The 26,843-nt window shown below is 35.7% G+C and overlaps 2 protein-coding genes across 2 annotated transcripts; one reads left to right on the top strand and one right to left on the bottom strand.

Moving 5' to 3' along the window:
- Window positions 1–4,406: 4,406 nt before the first annotated feature.
- On the top strand, window positions 4,407–5,351 carry LOC143643513 (olfactory receptor 52B4-like). Its single transcript, XM_077112132.1, has one exon. It carries the CDS (start codon window positions 4,407–4,409, stop codon window positions 5,349–5,351), a length of 945 nt encoding a protein of 314 aa, XP_076968247.1.
- A 19,697-nt stretch (window positions 5,352–25,048) lies between these two features.
- Window positions 25,049–26,019, bottom strand: LOC143643511 (olfactory receptor 52B4-like). Its single transcript, XM_077112131.1, has one exon. It carries the CDS (start codon window positions 25,991–25,993, stop codon window positions 25,049–25,051), a length of 945 nt encoding a protein of 314 aa, XP_076968246.1. The 5' UTR covers window positions 25,994–26,019.
- Between the last annotated feature and the right edge of the window lie 824 nt (window positions 26,020–26,843).

Below are 26,843 nucleotides of genomic sequence, written 5' to 3'. Positions count from 1 at the left end.
TTTGAAATGGTAGATATAAATAAAAAAACATTAATAACCATACTCCACGTAAATATCTCCATTAAAAATCATAGGTTTTCAGATTTCATTTAAAAAAATTTTAAATATGCTGCAGACAAAAATGTATTAAATAGAAAGACACAAATAGATTTAAAAAATAAAATTGTGGGCAAAGATATTCAATGCCAGCATTAATCTAAAGAAATCCAAAGAACATTGAAGACATTATGTTGAGTAGAATGCACTAAATTTTAAAAGGACATATATGTATGACCCCACTGATACAAAATAATCAGAATAAGCAAATGCACAGTATCAGAAACTAAAATATACATTACCAGGGGCTGGGTTCTGGGTAGGGAATGAGGGGTTAATGCTTAAATTGAATAGAGTTTATACTTGCATTGATGGAAATGTTTTGGTCATGGGTAGTGGTGATGGTACCACAACACTGTGAATGTATTTAACAGCTTTGAACTGTATATTTGAATGTGGTTAAAAGAGGAAATTTTAAGGTAAAAGTTAGGTTTATATGTTATTAGAATACATTTGTTAAAAAAATCCCCTAGAACTTGACAGCACACACAGTGAAACTTAATGTAAACTGTAGACTATGGTTAATAGCACAATTATAAAAGTATTCTTTTGAAACAAAGCTATCACACTACTGGAAGTTGTAAACAATGGGGAGATATATGGGAGCGCCACATTTTATGCAACATTTTTTATAAACCTACAACTTCTTTATTAAAAATTATATTAATATGTCAAAGAAAGATTTGGCTACATTAACATCAGCTAAAGTAGATTTTAAAGCATAGAATATTAATAGAGATAAAGAGAACTACCCCATAATATAATGAGTAAAATACCAAGGGAACATGACAATTCTCAACATTTATGCACCTAGCGATAGTAGTTCAAAGTGCAAAAATTGTTAGAATGCAAAGGAGAAATAGACAAGTGTATAATTATAATCAAAGATTTCAACAACCTTCTCTCAGTAATTAACAGCACAATTAGAGGGAACATCAGTAAGGATATGGAAGACGTGAACAACACTATCAACCAACTTGACCTAACTGACATATAAAAACAATCAGATCAACAACAGCAGAATAGAAATTCTATTCACACATAAATGAAGAAGTTACAAAGATAGACTATATTGTGGATCATAAAACATGCTGTAATAATATAAAAAGGATTACAGTACAAAGTATGCTCTGTAGCCAAAATGGAATTAAATTAAAAATCAATAAAAGAAAAATCTGGGAATTTTTTCGAGGGAAAAAATCGAGGGAAATTTCTATTCATATTTTCAATTTCTATTCTTTTATTAGAAAAGAAGAAAGGTCTTAGTTCCCAACCTTAGAAAATTAAATCCCCAAATAACAGAATAAAGGAAAAATATATAAAAGCAGATATTTATAAAATAGAAACAGAAAAAAATGAGTTAAAATCAAAGAAATCTAAGCTGGCTATTTGAAAAGATAAAACTAATGAATCTCCAGCATCTTTAACTTGTATCCTGTGGCTTTTGTGCACTCACTTATTAGTTCTAGGAGTTTCACTTTGCAAATCTTGAATGTTTTTAATAAAATGGTTTTATTTCTTCATTTTTGATCTGCAGGGCATTTATTCCCTTTTCTTATCTTATTACACTGGCTAAAGCTTCCAGCACTATATTGAATAAGAGCTGTGAAGGTAGACATCTTTGTTTTCTTTCTAATCTTTGATGGAAAGCATTCACTCTTCCACCTTTAAGCATAACAGTAACTATAAGATTTGTCTAGATATTCTTTATCAAGTTGAGTAAGTTCATCTCTATTTCTATGTTTCTAAGAGTTTATAAACCATGAATGGATATTGAATTTTGCCAAACACTTTTTCTGTATCACCTGATATTATCATATGAGCTATCTTTATTAACCTTTCAATATTATGGATTACACTCATTGATATTTGAATATTTACCCAGCCTTGCCTCCTTGGATTGAAGCTTTCTTGGTTATGATGAATAATCTTTCTGCATACTGCTGCATTCTACTTGAAAATACTGTGTGAATGGTTTTTGTGTCAATATTCATGGGAAACAGCATATCTAGCTCTTCTATCAATTGATCAGAGACAGGTTGTAATTGTTCATTTCATTTATCAAGTTGTCTAGGTAATATATCCAGTTATTTGGTCAAGCAAGTACTGGCCTCACTATTACTGTGGATTTAGATCATTAGTCATTGCATAGTTCATTGCATCTATGGCTGATTACATTATAACAGAATTGAATTCCCCATCTTGCAGAGTGTGTGCTGTCAGACTGAGAACATTGATTGGGAAGGCAGGGTATCCTAAAACATGGATATGGGCAAGTATTTTAATTCCTCATCAAATTTCTAGTCATAGATCACTCTGGTTCTGTTCACTGTCATCTCTTGACTGGGTGTGTATTTTTTTCTTGCTTCTGTGTGTGTGTATTTTTTTTTCTTAAATGTCAGCTACAGACATTAGAAAAAGTCAGATTTTCTCTTTTGCTAAACCTTTAAGATGGGTATTAAGTCAATCTAGTAAGGATTTGAGTGAGGTTTGGGTCTTGTTTTTGTTCTAATGTTACCTTTTCTATAAAGGTAAGATTTTGCCTGAGTCTTCTTATCAATGTCCTCCCCACCTTCAGCTTTATGTCTTCCATTTTTGCCTATCGTGGAGAAGGCTCTTGATCCTACCTTGGAGTAAACTACCATCAGTTGTTACTCATTGCTAGTTAGCCTGCTGGTGAAGGGCAGTGAGGGTCTGGTTCATCCTCTGTGTTAGAAGTTTCCAGTACCTGTTTCTGAAATACGGGGACTTCTCAGTGATTCTACCATTCCTACAGTTGGTGGAGACCTGTAATTGTTAGGTCCAAGATTGTCTTTCTGCCAGTGACAATTCAACAAGTGACAGAAATTTTTTCTTGTTGCCTCAAATCAGCTGCCATAGGATTTACCTATGCCCTGAGTGTGACAGGACTTAATGCACTTCCCCCAGTGGCTTAAGAATTTTATTCCACAGGGAAGACAGGCAGAAACATATGGGTGGAGATTTGAGCCCTTCCCACAAATGTTGCTTCCCTCTTTCCCGAAACTATATCATATGAGAAGTTTTCTTGGGACTTTCACCTTCCCCTAAATCATCCTCTTATGCACGTCAAAGACGTTGACGTCTCTCTAGTGGTCAACGGAGAAAAGACTGCAAGTGGGTAAGCAGTTGTAAATATTGTTTTAGAAGTGTTGAGAGGGGTCAGATCTAGAGACATACATTTGAGGATATTGAGCATGAAAGATGTTATGACATTATTAGATTTATCCTGGCAAGAATGAGGAGTGAAATGTCTAGAAAATTCTAAATTTTAAAATACCATGTATATGAATAGTGTGTAAAATACATTTCATTGATAAAGATATCATGTGTAGTAAATTTATAAAATCTCAAAATCCCAGCTCTATCCCTTTGAGTTGTGACAAGATACTTAACCTCAAATTCCTATTCTGAAAAATGGGCAGTGATACCACCTACTGCCTGTGTTGTTAGAAGTATTTATTGATGTTCCATAGGTAGCATTTTAGATCAGTCTCTAATATTGACATTTAAAAGATAGTCCCCTAATCTATTTCAATTTGATAATCCATCAATTCATAAATTTATCTTACTAGAGCAAACACTTAAATGCTTTGTCAATTGCATTTTTTACTGTTTCTCTGCCTTCCAATCTGTCTTCCACTTCACTGCCAGATTAATATATCCAAAACGTTTTCCAATATCTAAACTCATTGTTACTTAACATGTCCTCACTGATTAAGTGCAGCTTCATTAATTTGTATCTGATCAAATCTAATTTGCTGACATCTTTTCTCCAATTGACCAAATTTGCAATGCCACATGCACACAAATCTGAAAGCTTTTAAACATACTTGCTATTTGCATGCCAACTATTTCTCCTTAACCTGCCAAATGACTTTGTTCCATTTGCTAATTGTTACTCCTTCCACCTATTGACATCCTCTACTATTTTCAAAAACAAGTTCAAGTGTCAACTCATCCTTAAAAATGTCACAAATACAAACTGAACTATTTCTTCCATTTTGTTCCCCAATAGGTTTATTATGTATCATTAAATAAGATGTTGACTTAGACCTTTATTCAACTAAAGAAAATAAAATGATTATCTTCATGAGACCAAGTAAGACCGCATTCAGAAGACAAACCATATCTTCATCATGTTTATATGCAACATAATTCAGGCCATCCTCAATATGGAACGGGGTCAGGTCAAAAGCCATTGGTGACATCAAAGAAAATCTTAGAGATAATCTGAATTCTCCTCTGTCTCTGTAAACAGGATGTTATATCCATAAAAGATCACCTTAGGTATGACTCCTGTAAACCACACTGGGGTCAGCCACACAGTCTTCCGCTTGCTGGGCATCCCTGGCCTAGAGGACCAGCACCTGTGGATTTCCATCCCCTTCTTCATTTCCTTTGTCATCACTCTGCTTGCGAACAGCCTACTCATCTTTATTATCCTCACACAGCATAGTCTTCATGCACCCATGTATCTCTTCCTCTGCATGTTGGCTGGAGCAGATATTGTCCTTTCCACATGCACAGTTCCTCAAGCCTTGGCCATCTTCTGGTTCCATGCTGGGGAGATTTCCCTAGACCGCTGCATTATGCAGGTCTTCTTTCTCTACTCTACTTTCATCTTTGAGTCAGGGATCTTGGTGGTCATGGCATTTGACCGTTATATTGCCATATGCAATCCACTGAGATATACCACTATTCTTTCACCCACTCTAATTGGGAAAATTGGAGTGATGATCTTTTTGAGAAGTTATGGGACAGTTTTTCCAATAATATATCTTCTGAAAAGATTGACATTCTGCAAAAGTAACATTCTCCCAAACACCACTTGTAGGCACATGGTCTTGGCCAAAATTTCCTGTGATAACATTCAAGTAAACATCTGGTATGGGTTATTTGTCCTAATATCAACCTTGGTCTTAGATGTTTTACTAATTTTTGTTTCCTATATGCTGATTATCCATGCTGTTTTCCGCATGCCTTCCCAAGAGGCTCACCATAAGGCTTTCAATACTTGTGTCTCCCATGTCTGTGTCATTATCCTCTTTTATGGGCCTGGAATCTTCTCAGTCATCACTCAAAGATTTGGACACCACATCTCACTCCATATTCATGTCCTTCTTGCCAATGTCTATAATTTGGCTCCAACTATGCTGAATCCCATTATTTATGGGATCAGGACAAAACAGATATGGGACCTAGTGCTTCGAATGATGTCTCCAAAGCAGAAATAATTGCAATCATGGACTAACATCATATTTTCTCAGCAATTCTCTCCCTACTTTATGTGAGCTTAATTATCATGATGCGGATGGGTTCAACTGAGATACCAGTGAAATGACTTCATGTGTCAGTGTCTCTAAGAAAATGTGACAGTTGTAAAACCATGTGAATATACTAAAAACTACTGAATTGTACATGTAAAAAGGTAAATTTTATGGTATTTGAATTAAATCTCAATTTTTAGAAAAAAAGTACATATAGTAATTTTGATGTCTTGGAGTTATGTTCTCCAGAAAAAACATCTTAATCTTAATCCATTCCTATGGATGGTAAAGCCATTGAAAATAGAACCTTTCAATAAGGTTACTTCAGTTAGGATGATGGGTTTTAATCCTATTACTGGGGGGTCTTATAGAGAAGGCCAAAGGGAAAAAGGCACAGGGCTCTGCCAGGAGCAAATAGTCAAGAGAACCCACAAAAGGAAGGAGAAGACAGTATCATGTGCATAGCAATGTGACAAATCCCCAAGGATGGCAGGCAGCCAATCCCAGATGCCAGTCTTAAGAAAGACTCACCTTATTAATTCCTCAGTTTGGGATTTATCCCAGCCTCAAGACCTTGAACCAATAAGTTCCCATTGCATAAGTCATCCCATTGCATGGTATTTGTTTTGGCAGCCCAGAAACTAAAAAAAAAAAGGCAAGGACGAGCCAGAGAGAGTGGACTTCCTGGATAATTGCTTTTCTTGTGTACTTTAGGCTTTGAATACCTCTACTTCTCATTCTGCTCATTAGGACATTTTTGCCAGCCAGTCTCAGCTTTATGTTCTGTCTTCAAATTTTTGTTTTTTAGAAACGTAATTACAAATGTTCCCTATATCATATAATCCATATATACTAACCTTGAATATAATTTTAACATACATTGATATATGTAAGTATATTATACATATTTTAATCTTCTTTTGTAAAATGTAAATTACAACAAATGTTTATTAATGTTTAAGTTTGTAAGACTTTTATTTATGTTGCCAATTATTTGTAAGAAAATATTCAAAATAAGTCCAAATACAGTGCATCTACAGAATAGTATATTAAGAAATTGTTAAATAAAAATTACATTGAGGAATGAGAAATGTTTTCTAAAGAATATACTAGAATAAATTAATTAGTTATGGTATGTCCATAACCTGTGACATAAATGAGCAGGGAAAAATAAGAACATGGGTCTATGTGTTTTATGATGGAAATATATTGTCCATACATTTGTGAGAGAAATGCATTCAAAATCATTTCGTTAAACATGAGGCACTTTTTAGAAATATTTTTACCTATACATTTGTTGTAAAATTATATTAGTGGTCATATGTATGAAATACAATACACAAGATATTTTTATAATAATTTTAGTCTGAATTGTGTAATATTTGTGTACAGTGAATATGATTTACTCAAAGACTGTATGACAGTACTTCCAAGAGGAAAAGTCTAACACTATTGATTAATATTGCCATTAGTATAGGAATGCTAAAGATGAATTATCCTAATTTTTGCTTGTCTGAAAGTATTTCTAGTTTGTCTTCAATTTTTTTTTGGGGGGGGCGTGCATTGTCTGGGAATTGTACCCGGGTCTCCTGCATGAAAGATGGGCATTCTAACCTCTGAACTACCCATGCACCCTGTCTTCATTTTTAAAATGATAATTTCATATACAGTATATTAAATTGGCAGAATATTCCCCAGCAATTTTAAAATTTCTTTCTATTCCCTTTGCTTCTATCTTTTCTATCGAGAATTCACCTGAAAGTTTTATTGTTATTTGTTTGAATGTAATGTGCCTTTTATTTCTAACTGCTTTAACATTTATGTTTTGTCGCTTTGCTTTTTAAACACATTCATTATCATATTTTCATGTGTGGTTGTCTTTCCATATATCCTCTTAGGAGTTCCTGAATTTTTTAATGTGAATGTATGTCTTTCATCAGTTTTGGAATATTTTTAATCATCATCCACTCTCATATTACTTTTCCCTAGTTTCTCCTCTCTTGTTGAAACTCAGTAATTCTTATATTATATATTTTCAGTGTGTCTATTATGTTTTATCTTCATTTTTTTCCGTTCTTTTTTTTTCACTCTAAATTCAGTTTCTATTACTCTTATCTGTCCATCATTCAACTCATTAATCCTGTTTTCTGGTTTGTAAAATCTGATGTTTAGCCCATCCACTAAATGTTTATTTTCAAATAGTTACATTTTTCAGTTCTATAACATCCATATGATTTTTTCCTAAATCCTTATTTCCTTCTGAAATTCTCCAAACACTAAGCCTCTTGACTATATTTTGCTCTTTAACATATTCATTAAGATTCCATAAATCTTTGGGATGGTATACAGGACAAAGTATAATTAATGCAAGCTAGGGTCTATGGTCAACAGTAACATTGTAATATGCTTCCATTAAATATAACAAAAGCATTATGCCAAAACTTAATATCAACAAGTGGGGCTTATGGGGGGGGCATGGATTCATTGCAGAGGAAAAGGAAATGTCTTCATATAGATTATGGTGACAAAGGTGTAGCTATTTATTTAGGATAGATCATATAATGTGCGAATAAATCTGATAAAAATGAACAGACAAAAACAAGTGCTAGAAAAAAGTGAAGAGATGTGCCTATTCACTGTTGGTAGGGAAGCTGAGAGGCACCGCCCCTCAAGAGGGCAGAGTAGTGGCTCCACAGGAGGTTAAGAGTGGGGTTGTCATATGATCCTGCAACCCCATTGCTAAGTATAAACAGGAAAAACTGAGGGTGGGGACATGACTGGACATTTGCACACTAGTGTTTATGGCGGTAGGGTTCCCAGTGGATGGAGGTGGCCTAAGAGTTCAGCAACTGGGATGGAAGAGGGAACTGTGATGTTTACATACAGTGAACTACTGAGTGGCTGCGAGAAGGAATGAATTTGGGAGGCATCCAACTAGGTGAATGAAATTTAAAGACAGTATGCTGGATAAATGGCAGAAATAAAAAGACCAATATTATCATGCCTCATATATGGACTTACTATAATATACAAACTCAAAGAATTGAAGCCAAGAACAGGGTTATCAGGTTGGGTCCTACTGTAAAGTGTCCTAGATTTTAAGCTCTTGCAGTAGTCACATATATTCAGGAACTGTAATTGTTATTTGTAAATGCTTAGATACTGAACTATTTATGCATAACCTGGTTGGTCTCTGAAACTTCAGTTATGTATGTGATACCTGAGAATCTGAGTTAGAGCACTGAAGCTATGAAATTCAACATTACTCCACCCAGCAGTTGTTTAAAAAGTGAACAAGTGATCAGACTTTGACTAAAGATATACATGAGGCTTAACTGGATAGAACTAAGGTAAACAAGAATACTGGGTAAAGGATGCTATTCCCCATATTTTAAAACTTCAACTGCATGAAAGCAAAGGGAGATTGACTTATTTGGTACAAAATTTATATTTTGGGAAACTAGCATTACCTAATTTAACTTGTATGGTCAGTTTAGTTGACCACCATAATTACATGGAATCTTGGATAGAGCATGTGATCTTGTTTGTTTGTACAGTTTAGTGTGATGCCCTGATATAGCCCAGATAATTCTGTCAGTGAATAAAAAAAAAATATTTGCAAACTTCCTTTAGAGGACAGGGGAGAAAGGAGGAAATATTAAACTTCCCCATCTGGGGACTTCCTGATATTCTCACAAGCAGTGGGGAAAACTGATTCAATAGCTGAGCCCTTGAAACTTATTCTTGCAAAGGAGAAGCTAAATCGACTTACAAATATACCCAAGAGTCATTCCCAGAGAACCTCTTTTGTAGCTAAGATGTAGCCTCTCTCTCTAAGTCAATTCGGAAGTTGAACTCACTGCCCTCCCATTATGTGAGACATGACTCCCAGCAGTATAAATCTCCCTGGCAATTTGTGACAGGACTCCAGGGATGAGTCAGAACCCAGCACCTGGATTGAGAAAGCCTTCTTAACGAAAAGGGAGAAGAATGAAAAGAGACCAAATAAAGTTTCAATGGCTAAGAGATTTCAAACAGAGTCAAGAGGTTATCCTGTAGTTTATTCGAATGCATCATATAGATATCCTTTTTGGTTTAGGGTGTATTGGAGTAGCTAGAGAGAAGTATTTGAAACAGTTGAACTGGGTTCCAGTAGCCTTGATTCTTGAAGATGATTGTTTAACTATATAGCCTTTATACTGCAACAGTGTGATTGTGAAAACCTTGTGTCTGGTGCTCTTTTTGTCCAAGGTATGGAAAGATGTGTTAAAAAAAAAAAAGGACAAAAGATAAATAAATAATAGGAGAGCATAAAAAGTAAAGAGTTGGGTAGATTGAAATACCATTGGTCAATGAGAGAAAGGGATAAAGGTTATGAGAAGAATGTTTTTTCTTTTTTCTTTTTATTTCTTTTTCTGGAATGATGCAGATGACCTAAAAATGATCAGGATAGTGAATACACAAGTATGTGATGATATCATGAGCCATTGATTTTATACTATGGATGGTCTGTATCATGTGATGATTTCTCAATAAAAATATTTTTTAAAAACTCTATAAATCTCATCTGATATTTCTAATAACTGGGTAATTTTCTCTTCTGTTGCTTTCTGTTGATCAGTTATCATAAGTTGTTGCCTCTTAAGTTACAGTAATTTTATTCTATGTCTTATATTGTAATAAAACAATTTTGTAGAGAAGTAGATAATATGTGCTCCCTTTCCTTTGTTAACCAAGTAAGAGTAGCAGTCGATAACTTAAATCCATGTGTACTTGAGCTGCCTCAAGGCACATGATAGTTTTCCTCAGATTCAGTCTCACTCTTCAATTCCCCTATTCTTAAGGCAGGAACCTTCAGAAATTTTGATTGAGAACCTAGAGTGCTTTTCTCCCCTGAATCCAAAATGTAACTGTAGAAGATTCAGTTCTTCACTTCAGATGTTTTTGAATTTAGATCTTTTTTTTTTTAAATCCTGAGGTTTATTTATTTATTTATTTATTTATTTTTTACATGGGCAGGCACCGGGAATCGAACCGGGTCCTCGGGCATGGCGGGCAAGCACTCTTACCTGCTGAGCCACCGTGCCCCACCCTTGAATTTAGATCTTTAGACTTCTATTTTTGTTTGCTAAAGCTGCCAGAATATAATACACCAGAAATTGGTTGGCTCTATCAAAGCCAAAGATATTAGATTACAAATACATAGTTCTAAGGCCATAAAAATGTCCAAACTAAGGCATCAAGATAAATCGACATGACTCTGAAGAAAGACTGATGACATCCAGGGTCCCTCTGTTATATAGGAAGGCACATGGTAATGCCGGTGGGTCCTACTCTCCTCGATTGGATTCAAAATGGCTCTTACAGCTCAGGTGGGTCCTTCTGGCTTTTCCTGGGCATTTTCTTTCTCTGACTATCTCCAAAATATCTCCTCCTTAAAGGACTCCAGAAGATACATATCTCCATGGAAACAATCTAATCAAAATGTCACACCCAACAATAGTCCTGTTCCCACAAGGTTATATTAAAAGCACATGGCTGGGTGGGCCACAGTGGCTCAGCGACAAGAACACTTGCCTGCCATGCCAGAGGACCAAGGTTTGATTCCTGGTGCCTGTCCATGTAAAAAAAAAAAAAAAAAAAAAAAATGGTTGTTTTGGAGTACATAATAGATTCAAACCAGCACATTCCACCCTCCAAAATACATGTTCTTCCAAATGCAAAATACATTCATTCCATCACAACATCAAAAAAACCTTATATCATTTCACTAAAATACAAATAAAATACAAAGTAAAAACAGTATCAAGGTTCATCAAAATCAACTACAGTCTTGGTTTGTCCTAAGACAAAATTCTCCTCTGACTGCAGACATGTGAAACTTAGAACAAGTTATCTGCTGCCACTATACAAAGGAAGGACAGTCGTAGGACAAGTGTTCATTGCCATAGGGACATATTTAAAGGAAAACAGGGGTTACTGGACCCAAATAGTTCCAAACACCTTCAGGGCATACTTCACTAGGTTTTAAGGGCTGAGATTTATCTATAGAATGATGTTTTAGCCTCAGCGCTTGAACAAGGCCTTATACAGCACTTCTGCTCTCTCCAAACACTGGGTGGATGGTTTTAACGTATTCAAGCACAGGGAGACAACCTTGCTCTTGGCTCCATCCTCTTCAAGCATTGTCACAACACCTAGACCCTCTGCCATTTCTGGGCCTTACACTTAACCCCTTCAGAATAATGGGGTGGTGGCCAGGCTCTCCCCAATCCCAGTGGAATGTGCTCCACTCTCTCTGAGGCCTGGGGCACCAAAACCATTCCTGAACAATGCGGAAGAAGGCCCGCCCTCTGCCTCTGGGGCAAATCCACCCTCTCCATCTGCATGGATGTGTCTGCTCTGCTGGCCTGAGATTTTTTGCTCCTGATCTCAACTTCCATAGTTCTGCCTTTGAAGTTATTTTTCCTTCCATTTGTACATTTTATGTCCTTTTCATCTGAACTGGCCATGCTTCCATTCATATAGATCTCACACAAAAATTGTTAGCTTGGCATGCAGCATACAGGGATCACAACCATCAGACAATGGGACTTTCCACAAATCCTTCCTGGATAACTGCATCTCCAATACTGGCTTTTTCTGAAATGGCTGACTGGATCCACATTGGGGTAAATCCTCATGGAGGGCACTAGTCTCTGGGATCTCACTTTCTGAAAGTTCAGAATTTTACAAACTGTCAGTTTCTGGTTTCTCTGAACTCAAAAGTTCAGTTCTCAGTTTATCTCTTTCCTGTTACATTTTATTATTGGCTGCAAGGATAGCCAGGCTGCATTTTCCATATTTAGTTTGGAAATTTTCTCAGCTAAGTATCCCAGAGTGTTGCTTTCAAATTCTTACACTCATCCAACACCAGTGCTCAATATTGCCAAATTCTTCTCCATTTTAAAGAAAATAGTTATCTTCCTTCCAATATGCAACACATTTATCATTTCTGTCTAAGGCCTCATTCAAAGTAACTTTAGCATCAATATTTCTACCAACAGTCTCTTGAAAGCAATCTAGGCCCTTTTGATCAAGCTCCTCACAATCCTTCCAGAATCTTCCCCTTATCCAGCTATAATGCTATTCTAGCATTTTTGGTATTTGCAAATTGCAGCACCCCACTTCTCTGGTACCAAAATTTGTTTTGGTTTGCTAAAAATAAACACATCAGAAATTGGTTGGCTTTTTCAAATGGGATTTATTAGGTTACAAATTTATTGTCCTAAGGTCATAAAAATTTCCAAATTAAGGCTTCCATAGAAATAGACATGACTTAAAGGAAGGCTGATGGTGTCTGGAGTTCTTCTGTCACATGGGAAAGCACATGGTGACATCTGATGGCCTTTCTCTCCTGGATTGGTTTTAAAATGGCTCTATCAGTCCCTTGGGCCCATCTGGATTTTTCTAGAGCATTCATTTCTCTGAGCTCTCTCCAAAATGTCTCCCCTTTAAAGGACTCCAGCAAGCAGATTTAGATCCACCTTGAGTATGGGGTCACATCTCTACGGAAACAATCTAATCAAAAGGTCCCACCCTACAACAGATCTGCCCCCACAACATTGGAATAAAAGAATATAGGCTGGGTGGGCAATGATGGCTCAGAGGCAGTGTTCTCGCCTGCCACGCCAAAGACCTAGGCTCAAATTCTGGTGCCTGTCCATGCAAAAAAAAATTAAATATATTTTATACATTCCACAACCCTGATAGATATTTCTTTCCTACGATTCACAGGAATGCCAGAGGTTTCAAACCAACTTTTAGATGCTGTTATCATCATTGCCAGCACCAAGCACAGTTCCAGAATAAGGAAGTGTCCCTTAGTTTAAGAAAAAAAATAGCAATATATTTGAGGGCCTTCAAGTTTTCAATATTTTACTCCAGTCCTATATGGCCAATGAAAAGCATGGCTTGTTCTCTTTCCCCCACCAAAGACCTTCTGACTTCTGCTCAGCCAAAGATCCTGTGACTTCTGTCTAGCCGTGCCCAGAATCAATAAATAGTTCTGGGAGGGAAAAGAAGTCTGGTGATTTTCAAATTACTTTTGAATGGTTCTACTCTCTCTTGACTTTTAATTAATTTAGCTTTGGTTCTTTCACACCTCTCCTGTGTTTTCATATATGACATTTTTTCTTTCATGAGACTGCCTAATGCCTGCCTTAAAAATGTAAAAACAAATATAAAAGCAAATCAGTAAATGATTGACTGAAGAGAAAAAATATCTTTACTTTGGGGGCAAGAAATATTTCTACCTTTCCAATCAGGAGCAAAAAAAGGGTTAAATATTTTTTAAATATGTTTGAGATGTATTTAATAATAGCTTTTAAGAATTCTCCACCTAATTTTAATATTTACATTATGCAAAATAGTTTGAAACTCTTATGGTCCCAGAAAAGACCATGTTCTTTTAATCTATTCCTGTTGTTGGAGACTTATTGCAGCAGGAATTTTTTATTAGGTTATTTCAACTGATATGAAATCCTGCCCATCTAACTCAGAGTGTGTGTTAATCCTCTTGCTAGAGTCCTTTACAGAAGGATAAGACACATACAGAATCTAAGAGAGATGAAATTCAGAGAAGCACACAGAAGAAGACAGAAGCTGAAGAAGAGGGCACAGATGGAAAAGTCAGAAGTGAAGCCAACAAAACCTAGGAGAGAAGGGCCAGCAGACATTGCCATGTTCCTAGCCATGTAGCTGAGGAGTCCAGATTGCCAGCAACCTTTCTTCAAAGAGGCGTTGTCCTGTTCATGACTTAATGGGGTATTTTAGTGGTCTTGGAACTGTAAATTTGTAAGCAAATAAATCTCCAGTTTAAAAGCCAACCCATTTCTTGTATATTGCAGTCCTGCAGCTACAGCAAAACAAAATACAAAGTGAAATACTTTCCTTTGAATCTTACCTGAACTGAAAATACACAGAAGAAGAACCAATTTATCTCAGCATTTTCAAAGTCAGATTATACTGCTGGCCCTAATAAATTCTGGCTCAACATTATATTTTGTCTTTTGTGGTACATTATTTCCTATATTCCATCAAGAAAAAATATCATTAATATCAATTACTTCAAAGAGTGTGGTTCTTATAGCTACATGTTCTTCTCTAAAAACATTAATACCCAACATTTTTAATAATGTCAGAAATATCCTGATTCTTTTTCACTGCTGTCAGGGTGAATCTAGTTATTTCTGTGATTATTTGATAGCAACCTACAATGTAAGAGAGTATATTGGTACACTGCCCTACACCTTATATGATAGAACTTAAATTACACGGAAAATCCTGGTCCGATTTGTATATTCAAGTTGCCAATGATAATTTTTGATTGTCATGATTTTCATCCTCTCAACAGCATTTGAAAATGGCTGACCCTTCTCTCTTTTGAACTCTCTATTTTGCTTCCATGGCAACAATTTCTTCATAAATCTCACCAAAAATTTTCCAAGCATCTACAAGAACAAAAGATACATAAATCAAACTCTTCCATTCTTAGCCTTTGCGCTTTAGGCCCTACATGATTGACCTCTTGTTTACTTCCTAACTTCATCTCCTACCTCTCCCACAAAAACTTTGATACAACCATAACTTTCTGGTCATTTAACTCCCCAATATCATTCCAGCAATAGACCCTCTAAAATTTTCTTTTTCCAGTACCCACATGTTCTCTCTGCCCAGAAGAAAGTGTTGATAAAATCTAATACTAATTCATAATAAAAATTTCCAGCATACAAGGAATAAGGTCAAACATCCTCAAGCTGAAAAAGAACATCTACTAAAAACTCTACAGCTAACATCATATTTCATGATGAGATATTAGATGCTTTTATTCTAAGATGAGCACAAACAAGTATGCCCCTCTCAACAATCCCATTCAACATTGCGCTGGAAGCACTAGCTAATTCAATAAGACAGGAAAAATAGATAAATTGTATATAGATTGGAAAGGAAGAAATAAAATTGCCTGTGTTCACAGATAATGATTGTCTGTGGAAAAAATCACAAAGAAATGCTGCCTGTGTAGGAAAATCCCAAACCTCCTGGAACAAATAAACAACTACAGCAACATATCAGAACACAAGGTGAATTTAAAAAGTCAATTTCTTTCCTATATACCAACAAGTATCAAATAGAATTTAAAATGAGAAACATAACACAATGTAAATAGTACCAAAAAAAGAGAGAAATACCTAGGCATAAATCTAACAAAATACATACAAGGCCTTTTATGAGGAAAACTAAGAAAATTTGATACAAGAAATCAAAGAACAACTAAATAAATGGAGAAATATTCTATGTCTTAGATGAAAATTAAATATTATTAGTTCTTCCCAAGTTGATATATAAATACCTGCTTTATAGATATTTATACCTATATATACATATATATATTTATACCTACAATATTAGTTAATATTAATGTATCAGGATTGACTCATTGATTATACAAATGTACCACACTAATGCAAAATGTTAATAATAGGGGAAATACGGGAGCAGAAGAAATTGTGGAAACACTTTCCTTTCTGTGTAATTTTCTGTAATCCTAAATCTGCTTTGAAAAATAAAGTCTATTAAAAAGAAAATAGGGACAATCAAAGGAAAAGCCTCAAAGGAAAAGGCTAAGCCTACTTATAATTATGCCTAACAGTCGCCCCAGAGAACTTCTTTTGTTGCTCAGATGTGGCCTCTCTAAGCCAACTCTATAAATAAACTCATTATTATCCTGCTGGTATGGGACAGGACTCCCAAGGGAGTAAAATTTCCCTGGCAATGTGGAACATGACTACCAGGAATGAGCCTGGCCCTGGCACTGTGGAAATGAGAAAGCCCTCTTGATCAAAATGGGGGAAAGAAATTAAACAAAATAAAGTTTCAGTGGTCAAGAGATGTCAAATAGAAATGAGAAGTTCTCCTGGAGGTTATCCTTAGGCCTTATATAGATACTGCTTTTTAGTTTCTATTGTATTCGACTAGCTAGAGGCAAATACCTGAAACTGTTGAACTGTAATCCAGTAGTCTTGATTCTTGGAAATGATTGTTTAACTATATAGCTTTTATGGTTTGTATTAGTTTGCAAGCTGCTGGAATGCAATATACCAGAACTGGAATGGCTTTTGAAAGGGGGAATTTAATAAGTTACAAGTTTACAGTTCTAAGGAAGTAAAAAATTCCAAATTAAGGTACCAACACAGTATACCTTCACTCAAGAAAGAATGATTTGTCTGGAACATCTTTGTCAACTGGGAATTCATATGGCTGGCAACTGCTGGTCCCTTGCTCCCAGCTCCATTGCTTTCAGCCTCTGTCAATATGGAGGTTTCTCACTCTGCTTCTCCAGGGATGACTTTCATCCCTTAACATCCCTTGGATCTCTCCAGCATCTGGCTTGCTTAACATCTCATCATAACATCTGCTGGGGTCCAAGCATCTCAAAACATCTGTGTCTGTTCCCCACATGTCCACAGCTGTGTCAGCTCTGATATGAATTTCTGTCAGCTTTGAAGCTTCTGTCATTTCCATCAGCTCAGTCATTTCTGAGGTTTCTCCAAAATATTCCCTCTTTTAAATGATTCCAGTAAACAAATCAAGACACACCTAGAATGGGTGAAGTCATATCTCCACCTAAAGCAAAAGGTCACAACCACAATTGGGTGTGTCACCTCCCCAAGGAAATAATCTAATCAAAAGATTGCAACTAGAGTCTTGAATTGGGATTAAAAGAAACAGTTGCTCCCATAAGATTGGATCACAATTGAAACATGGCTTTTCTGGGGTACATAATACTTTCAAACTGGCACATGGTGTGACCATACGATTATGAAAACCTTTTGGCTGACACTCTCTTTATCCAATGTATGGACAGATGAACAAGAAAATAAAGAAAAATAAATAAATAATGTGGGAGCATAAGGATATGGGATGTTTTAAGTGTTTTTTATTTTTTCGAGTAATGAAAAAGTTCCAAAATAGATTGTGGTAATGAATGCACAACTATATGATGACACTGTGAACCACTGATTGTAAACTTTGAATGATTATATGGTATGTGAATATATTTCAATAAAATTGCATAAAAAAGATGGAGGGACACTCAAAGGAAAGACGATGGTTTAATGTAGGTCCTCCTGTATAACTAAAATTAAAGGATAGATCAAGTGAGGAAATGTCTGCAATGAATATTTTTACTTCAGAAAACTGGAGTAAGGAGTGAAATGCATTATGTGTTAAACATGGAATGTTTGGTTACATTACAATAAATCCTTAAATTGTCATAAATCACAGTGAGTAAAAAATTTTGTCAATATAGTACAACTTTAATGAAATTTAATAAACCACTCAGAAATGTGCATGAAAGTAACAGGCCATAAGAATTTGAATAGATTTTTGTTTCAAATATATAACAAAATATTAAAGTACATTGACAAAATGGAATTATACCATAAACTGGAATCACAAAACCAACACCTTTATGAATTTCAGCATTTCCCAAATTATTCACATAAGAACTTCATATTTGCTCTTTAGAAAGTAAAAGTTATTTGCTTTATTAAGTAGCTAATATTAGATGTTACATGCCTTGTTTTCCCAGTTACTTTGACAATTACCAGAGCTGGTAGTGTTGGTTTAAACAATGAAAGTATAGGCTCATGGTTTTTGGAGGCTGGAAGGGTCTTCCCAGGGTCAGTAGCATTCTCACTGGCCCGCAATCCTTGGGCTCCATGGCTTTACTGTCACTTGGGGAATGCCCTTTCCATTCTCTCTGGGTTCCACTGACTTTCCATTTCAGTCTTCCCTATTGCTTTCTCTTATAAGCCTCCAGTATAGGATTCAGTCCTAACCTCATTTCATTGGGCCACACCCTAACTAAAAATTACATCTTCAAAAGGTCAAAATTACCATGTGTTCTCCCGCACAGAATGGATTAAGATTAAGAACATGCTTTTTTTTTCTGAGCTGCATAATTCAACCTATCATGTAATAGGTATAAGAAAAACAGCATTTATATAATGCTGACCTAGCTGTTCTTTCCACAACCCCTCTCTCAGACACAGACACACACACTCATTGTTAATAAAATGTTATTAACAATGACATATCAGAGTGGAATAAATGAGTGATTCTTGTAATAATTTTATTTCCATTAGGCTATATTAATTGATGTTTTCAAAGTGAATGTGATTTATCCAAATAATTAAATGCATTTTTCAAATATTTGATTTGAAAAATTATCAAACATACAGAAAATGTGAAAGAAGTACACAATAATCCAGCAAAAACCCATCCTCTAAACAATTTCATTAACAGATCCTCCACTTCCTTTTTCTTCTACCTACCAATCTTTCTATTCATCCTTCAATTCACAACATCTTTGATGCAGCAAAAAGAATTAAAACATTTTTAACCTTTAATCATTCTATAGTGCATTGAATTGCAGACCCCCAAAAGATATAGATATGCCTACATCTTAACCCCTGAAACCTGTGACTCTGACCTTATTTTGAAAAAGACCCTTTGCATTTGTAACTAAGTTTAAAACCCCTAGATAAAATCATCCTGGGGTGTCCAGGTGGACCCTAAATCTAATGACAAGTGTCTTAAGAAGAGACACACAGTTGAGCGACACATAGGGAGAAGGAGAAGGCCTGTGAAGACAGAGACAGAGATTAAAGTCATGCAGTCATACACCAAAGAAAACATGGAGCCACCAGAAGCTTGAAGAATTAAGAAAACATTCTCTCCTAGAGGCATCGGAGGGAGTACGGCAATTCCAACAACTTGATTTCAGATTTTTGGCTTACAGAACAGTGAGAGGGTGAGATAATAAATTTCTGTTGTTTAAAGCCTCCAGGTTTTTGTTACAGCATTCCTAGAAAATTATAGAACATTAATTCATTTTTGTAAAAAAATGTAGCAAGATTGAACTGCATCTTGAAAGATGAATAGAGATTCACATTTAAGTCAAAGAAAAAAAACCAGGCATTTCAGCAAAACTTTCCATGAACAAAAAGATATGAGAAGTGAAAGAATATGTGCTATGTTTGAATAAGAGATCTGATAGAAGGTGAAATAGAAAATGTTTCTGAAAAGGTAGCTTTTAGCAAGTTGCCCAATATGGCCTTGTTTGCATGGTGGAGAGGGGAAACCTTCAGACACTCCTTCCTTACACATGCAAGTAGTAAGAGTTTCCCATTCCAGAGCATCATTCCTGAAACCTACACTGTTTTTCCAGACATAGGACACACCAGGCATCAGCATATCAGCTCATTAAAAGCTTTCGCCAGTAGGGGCTTCCAGGGAAGATGGAAGACTAGGGAACTAAAGGACATATCATTCTAACCAGAATTAATATAAACCTGCCCAAAACTCTTCCAAAAATTTGAAAGAGGAGAATGCCACCTAACTCATTCCATGAAGCCACCATCCCCTTAACACAAGAGCCAGATTAAAAATACTATAAATAAAAAAATTATAGACCAATCTAATAAATAAAGAAGCAAAAATCCTCAACAAAATACTTGCAAATAGAATCCATCAGAACATTTAAAGAATTATATACCATGATCAAGTAAATTTTATTCCAGGTATGCAGGGGTGGATCAACACAAAAAATCACTTACTGTAACACACCATATAAATAAATCAAAGGGGAAAAAAGACATGAGCATATCAATTGATACAGAAAAGGCATTTGACCAAGTCCAACATACTTTCTTGATAAAAACACTTCAAATACAGGAATAGATAGAAACTTCCTGAACATAATAAAAGGTATATATGAAAAACCCACAGTTAATATAATACTCCATAGGGAAAAACTGGAAGCTTTCTTCTATGATCTGGAAAAGACAAGAATACTGACTATCATTCAACAATGTGCTCATAGTTGTAGCTACAGCTACTAGGCAAGAAAAGAAATAAAAGTCATCCAGATTGGAAAGGTAGAAGTAAAGGTTATACTATTTGCAGATGACATGATCCTATATTTAGAATACCCCTAAAAATCTACAAAAATGCTACTAGAGCTAATAAGTTCAGCAAAGTAGCAGGAGACAAGATCAACATGAAAAAATAAGTGTTTGATACACTAGTAATGAGCGATCAGAGGAGGAAATCAAGAAAAAATTACATTTACAATAGCAACTAAGACAATCAAATATCTATAACAAAGATAACCAAAGATATAAAGGATATGTATACAGAAAACTATAGACATTGATAAAAGAAATAAAAGAAGTCAAATTACTGGAAGGATATTCCATGTTCATGGATTGGAAGATCATTAAGGTATCAATTCTACTCAAACTGATTTACAGATTCTATGCAATCCCAATAAGAATTCCAACAGCCTACTTTGCAGAAATGAAAAAGCCAATCATAAATTATTTGAAGGGTAAGGTACCTCAGAGAGCCAAAAACATCTTTCAAAAGAAGTACAAATTTGGGGTACTCAAACTTCCTTATTTTAAAACAAATTATAAAGTTACAGTGCTCAAAACAGCATGATACTGGCATAAAGATAGATATTCTGACCAATGGAACAGAATGCAGATACATAAATAGACCCTTGCATCTGTGGCCAATTTATTGACCAGACTACCAAATCACCCAACTGGGACTGTATTCAGTACCTTCAACAATGTTGTTGGAAGAAACGGATATCCATATGCAGAAAGAATGAAAGATGATCGCTACCTCACACTTTCTACCAAAATTCACTCTTAAATGGATCAAAGACCTAAGATAAGAATAAGGATCATAAAACTTTTAGGAGAAAATATAGGGAAACATCTTCAAGATCTTGTGGTAGGGAATGGTTTCTTAGAATTTATATCCAAAGCCCAAGCAATGAAAGAATAAATAGATATATGAAACCTCCTCAAAATTAAATAAATCTATACTTCAAACACTTTATCAAAATGGTAAAAAGACAACTGACACAGTGGGAGAAAATATTTGGAAACCACATATACAATAAGGGTTTAATATCCAGAATATACAAAGAAATCCTACAAATCAACAAGAAAAAGACAAATATTACAATGTAAAAATGGACAAGAGTTGAGAAAACACATTTCCAAAGAAGAAATAAAAATGGCTAAAAATTACATGTGAACGAAACCATGTTCAACATCACTAGCTATTAGGGAAATATGACCCAAAACCACCATGAGTTATCATTTCACACCTACCAGAATGGCCACTATTAATAAAAACAAACAAACAGAAAGCTCAAATGTTAGAGAGGATGCAGAGAAATAGGAACACTTACTCATTCTTAGTGAGAACGTAGAATTGTACAGATGCTGTGGAAGACAATTTAGTAGTTCCTCAAGAAGCTAAGTATAGAATTGCGATATGACCCAGCCATTCCTCACCTAGGTATAAACTTAGAAGAACTGAAAGCAGGGACACTAACACACATTTGTATACCACTATTCAGAGTGCCATTATTCACATTGGCCAAAAGATAAAAACAACAAAGTATCCATCAATTGATGAAGGGATAAATAAAATGTGGTAAAACATACTATTGAATTTTATTCAGCTGTAAGAAGAAATGAAGTACTGAGGCATGTAGCAATAAAAGGTATATATGAAATAAAAGGTATATATGAAAATCCCACAGTTAATATAATACTCCAAGGTGAAAAACTGGAAGCTTTCCTTCTAAGATCTGGAAAAGACAAGGATACCCGCTGTCATTGAACATGTGCTAATAGTTGAGGACATTATGTTGAGTAAAATAAGTGAAACGCAAAAGGAAAATATTGTATGAGCTCACTGATATGAACAAATTATAATGAAAAGCCTCATGGAATTAATATCCACAATACAGATTACCAGGAGTTGGAATGAGCAGAGAGAATGGGGAGCTCATACTTAATTTGTGCAGAATTTTAATAAAATGGATTGTAAATGTTTGGAAATGGATAGAGATGATGATAGCACATTATTGTGAATGCAATTAACAGCAATGAATTATGTGTGTGATTGTAGTTGAAAGGTCAAGTGGAAGTTTAGGGTCATGTGTGTTACTAGACCTAATCCAGGGGATGAAACATGGGACTGTATATCACAGTGAACACAGTTAAGTATGATGAATGTGGTTAATAATACAAATACAAGAATGTTCGTCCATGTACTGGAACATATGTATATCACTATGACAAGAAGTTAATAATAGGACGGTCTATGGGAAAAAATAAACCTAATGCAAACTATGGACTATCACTAAAGGTAATATTTCAATATTTCCTCTTCATTTGGAAGAAAAGAACCACACCAAGGCTAGGTGTCAACAAGAGGAAAATAAGGGGTATAGGAATATCTTTTTGGAGCTATAAAAATGTTCTAAAATTGGTTGTGGTTATTATCACACATTGTTTTGACTCTACTGAAAGCCATTGGTTGTACACTTTGGATGGATTGGATGGTGTGTGAATAAATCATTTTTTATTTAAAAAGAGCCAAGTCCAGGTTGATACCTTGCTTGCAGCCATCTGAGAGACCCTGAAGCAGAGGACCAGTCACATGGTGCCCTGATTTCTGACCCACAGAAATGGTAAAATATTAAATATGTCTTGTTTCAAGCTGTGGGGAAAAAGTTTTCAACAGCAACTGCTATCATAAGATTTATTCATTCAATTATCTTCTGATTCGTTCATGCATCATTCACATAACAAATGTTTCATGAGTTCTTAAGAAGGGTGAGGAATTCTTGTAGGAACTGCGGAATAAAACAGTCAAGAACTCACAGAGAATGGTTTTCACTCACTAAACTTATACTTACTTAAAAGAAAAAGAAAATAAAAAAGAAGACAAAGACAGTATTTAGCCAGCTCCATGTCAGATTTTGCTGTCACTATCATCAATGTTATGTTGTAGAAGAAATACAAATGTATTGAAATGTCACAGAGTGCCAGAATGCCAGTGGAGAGATGTCACAGGAAACACAATCTTAAATAGAATGACTACAGAAGGTATCACTGAGAATGTTCTAATCGGACAGTGACCTGAAAGAGGGAAGGGACCAAGTCATGCAAATATCTATGCAAAGAAGGAAATAAGCAGAGAAAATAGCAGGTACCAAGACTCTCAGAAGGTAAATCCCTGGCATATTTACAAAAGAAGAAGGAGGCTACTATTGTTGAAGCAGAATGAGGAAGCAAGAAAGAAGTAGGAGACCAGTCCATGTATGACCTTTAAAACCTCGTAAGGACCATGTTCCTTACTCTGGAGGACCACTGGTACACTTTGATGAGAAAATTAAAAGTCTGAGCACTATTTTAATGGTATCATCCAAAAAATGGAAGGTTTGGAGAGCGAAGAAATTGTTCTGGAATTAAATAGCTGTGATGCTTACATAATTTTGTTATGTACTGAAAACCACCAAATTGTACACTTTAAACAGGTATTATATCAAGACAGCTTTCGTAATAAAGTAAAATAGTAGGATGAAAATATACAACATCTAGGTGTTTGTAAGGGGTTTAAAGACAGAAGAAATCACCCCAATAAGAATATCTAAGTGATATAGCGTATGAGAGAAAGATAATAACAGTGCATGTACCTAAACAATTGGAAGAATAAATTTGCCTTTAAATATAAAGGTTTGACTGCTGGAGAAAGAAGATGGATGTAATAACAGTTGTTTGTTTCTGACATATCACATTTGATATCCTATTAGACATATAAGGAAGGTATACAGAAAATCAGAAGGTTAAGCATGAGGACAAATGAGAGTCTGGAGATTTAAATTGGGAAGTCGTAACACACTAATGTGTCTAAAGCTATAAGAACACATGAGATCAGCAAGTGATTGTAAATAAGTGTACAGGTTCAAGAACTGAGCCCTGAGGACTTCCAGAGTTAAAAGAAGTCAGGAGATGAGGAAAACCCATCAAAGGGGTCTGAGGGGCAACCAGTAGATCATAGGAGTTCAGGAAGTGTGTGATTAAACATTTGCAAGGGAGAGAGACTAGCTGAATACATCAAAATGCCGCTATTATATTGAATATGGTGACTATGAATTTTTATTTTTAACAATTTCAGGATCTCTAGGACCTTGACAAGTACAGTTTCAGCGAGATTTTGCAGATAGAAGCCAAACGAGACAGGGATCTAGGGAAAAATAAGGAGAAAGATTGAAGCCTATGAGTGAACAAACAATTCCAGGTGCTTTGCTCTTACACAAAATGAAGAGAAATGAAGCAGTACCTCAAGGGCTATCTTTTAATTTTGCTATGAAACAGATGGGAATGATCCTGTAAAAAGCAAAACGTTAAAGATATAGAGATCATATGGGAGAATGGATGGAAAACTGTCATAAACTTGATGGAATGAGTAGAACAAGTACAGCCCTTCAAAGCATAAAACACCAGGAAAGAATAATGGTTCAGCATTTATCCAGAAAACACCACTATCTCCATTTCTTGCCATTCCAACCCTCAGTCTATGGATAAGGTGAAGCTAAGATAAAGACACCTCTTATTCTTGATTCTATGAAGTGAGAGCAAATTAAGCCCCCAAAGATATCTAACCTTCACCATCTCTTGAAGTTAAAGTCAACCCATGCATGGATAGAATTGCTAAGAAAACAATGTCAGCTTCAAACATTGAGTTTATTTCTGCTTTGTGCACAACACATGAACTATCTGGTCCCGAATCTGTTTGGTCTTGATCCCATAAATGATGGGGTTTAGCATAGGTGGAGCCAGAATGTAGATATTGGCTAGCAGCACATGGATATGGGGTGAGATGTGGTGTCCAAACCGCTGAGTAAGGGTTGTAAAGATTGCAGGCCCATAAAAGAGGATGATGACACAGACATGAGAGCCACAAGTATTGAAAGCTTTGTGGCGGGCATCATGGGAAGGGATTCGAAAGACAGCACGGAGGATCAGTACATAAGAAATAAAAATTAGCACAATATCTAACGCCACTGTTGACATCAGAACAAAAAACCCATACCAGATGTTTACTTGGATATCATCACAGGAAACATGGGCCAAAACAATGTGTTTGCAACCAGTGTTCATGAGGACATTACTTTTGCAGAAAGTTAATCTTTTCAAAAGAAATATTATGGGGAAAATTGTACCAAAACTTCTCAGAAAGATCATGGCTCCAATTTTCCCAATTAGAGTGTTTGAAAGAATTGTGGTGTATCTCAATGGATAGCATATGGCAATGTAGTGGTCAAACGCCATCACCAGCAAGATCCCTGACTCAGAGATGAAGGTGGAATGGATGAAGAAGAGCTGAGTGATGCAGCGATCCAGGGAGATCTCCCCAGCGTGGAACCAGAAGATGGCCAGGGCCTGAGGCACCGTGGACGTAGAGAGAACAATGTCTGCTCCAGCCAGCATGCAGAGGAAGAGGAACATGGGTTCATGGAGACTGCGCTTTGTGAGGATAATGGAGATGAGCAGACTGTTCCCAAGCAGGGCGATGACATAGGAAATGATGAACGGCACAGAAATCCACAAGTGCTGGTCCTCTAGGCCAGGGATGCCCAGCAAATGGAAGATCGTGTGGCTGAACCCAGTGTGGTTTAAGGTAGTCATGCCTCGTGAGAATGACCTGGAACCTTACTTGCTATTCACAGAGATGGAGGAAAATTAGGACTCCACTCAAAGGTTTCCTTTGCTGTCACCAGGAACTTTTGATACTTACTGAACTCATTCCATTCTGAAGATGCCAGGAACTTCAATACATAAAAATGAATAAGATATGTTTTTTTTCAGAATGAAATCTTACTCTAATGAACAAAATAGGTAATTGTACAACTATCTAAATAAAATGATCAAGTTAACATAGCAAAACTAGAATATTTTAATACAGTCACACAGTAGAAGGTTTAATTTACCGTTTCTATTATTGAATGGTTTTTAAGAATAATGTAATATTTGAACTTAGCCTTGGAAATAGAGTAAGATGTCATTGGGCTAAGGGAATTCCAACTAGAAAATAGAGTGAAGTCAGTAAGGAATTTAAGGAGAAATGTTTAACATACATGTGCAAAGTATGTTTAAAATAGTTTTCAGTTCTGTGAAGTTGTGGCATCGCAAATTTAGAACAACTTGAGAAAAGATGGCAACAAAAGTAGATTGACTGTGCATACAAATTAAAGAGTGTAAATTTCATCCAGTGAACATAAAGGATCAGTCATGGTATGTACTGGAAATGAAAGCATTTTGGATATATTAATCTGGCATTTGAGAAGATGGACAGAATGAGAAAGCATGGCAAGTAGTGAAATCTGATGCAACAGTTGAGTGTTTACCTTACAAAGATAAATTCATATATTACTGGATTACTATCACAGGAATACAGGATTATGTGAGCTCCCTTCTTAGAGTATCTTCTCAATCTTAGACATTGATGTAAAAGTATAACTAATGGGATGCCATTAAT

The sequence above is a fragment of the Tamandua tetradactyla genome, chromosome 8, assembly GCF_023851605.1.
Source record: "Tamandua tetradactyla isolate mTamTet1 chromosome 8, mTamTet1.pri, whole genome shotgun sequence".
In the NCBI taxonomy this organism is placed as follows: domain Eukaryota; kingdom Metazoa; phylum Chordata; class Mammalia; order Pilosa; family Myrmecophagidae; genus Tamandua; species Tamandua tetradactyla.
Note: the sequence above shows the minus strand (reverse complement) of the source record. Positions and strands in the feature narration are given on the sequence as shown.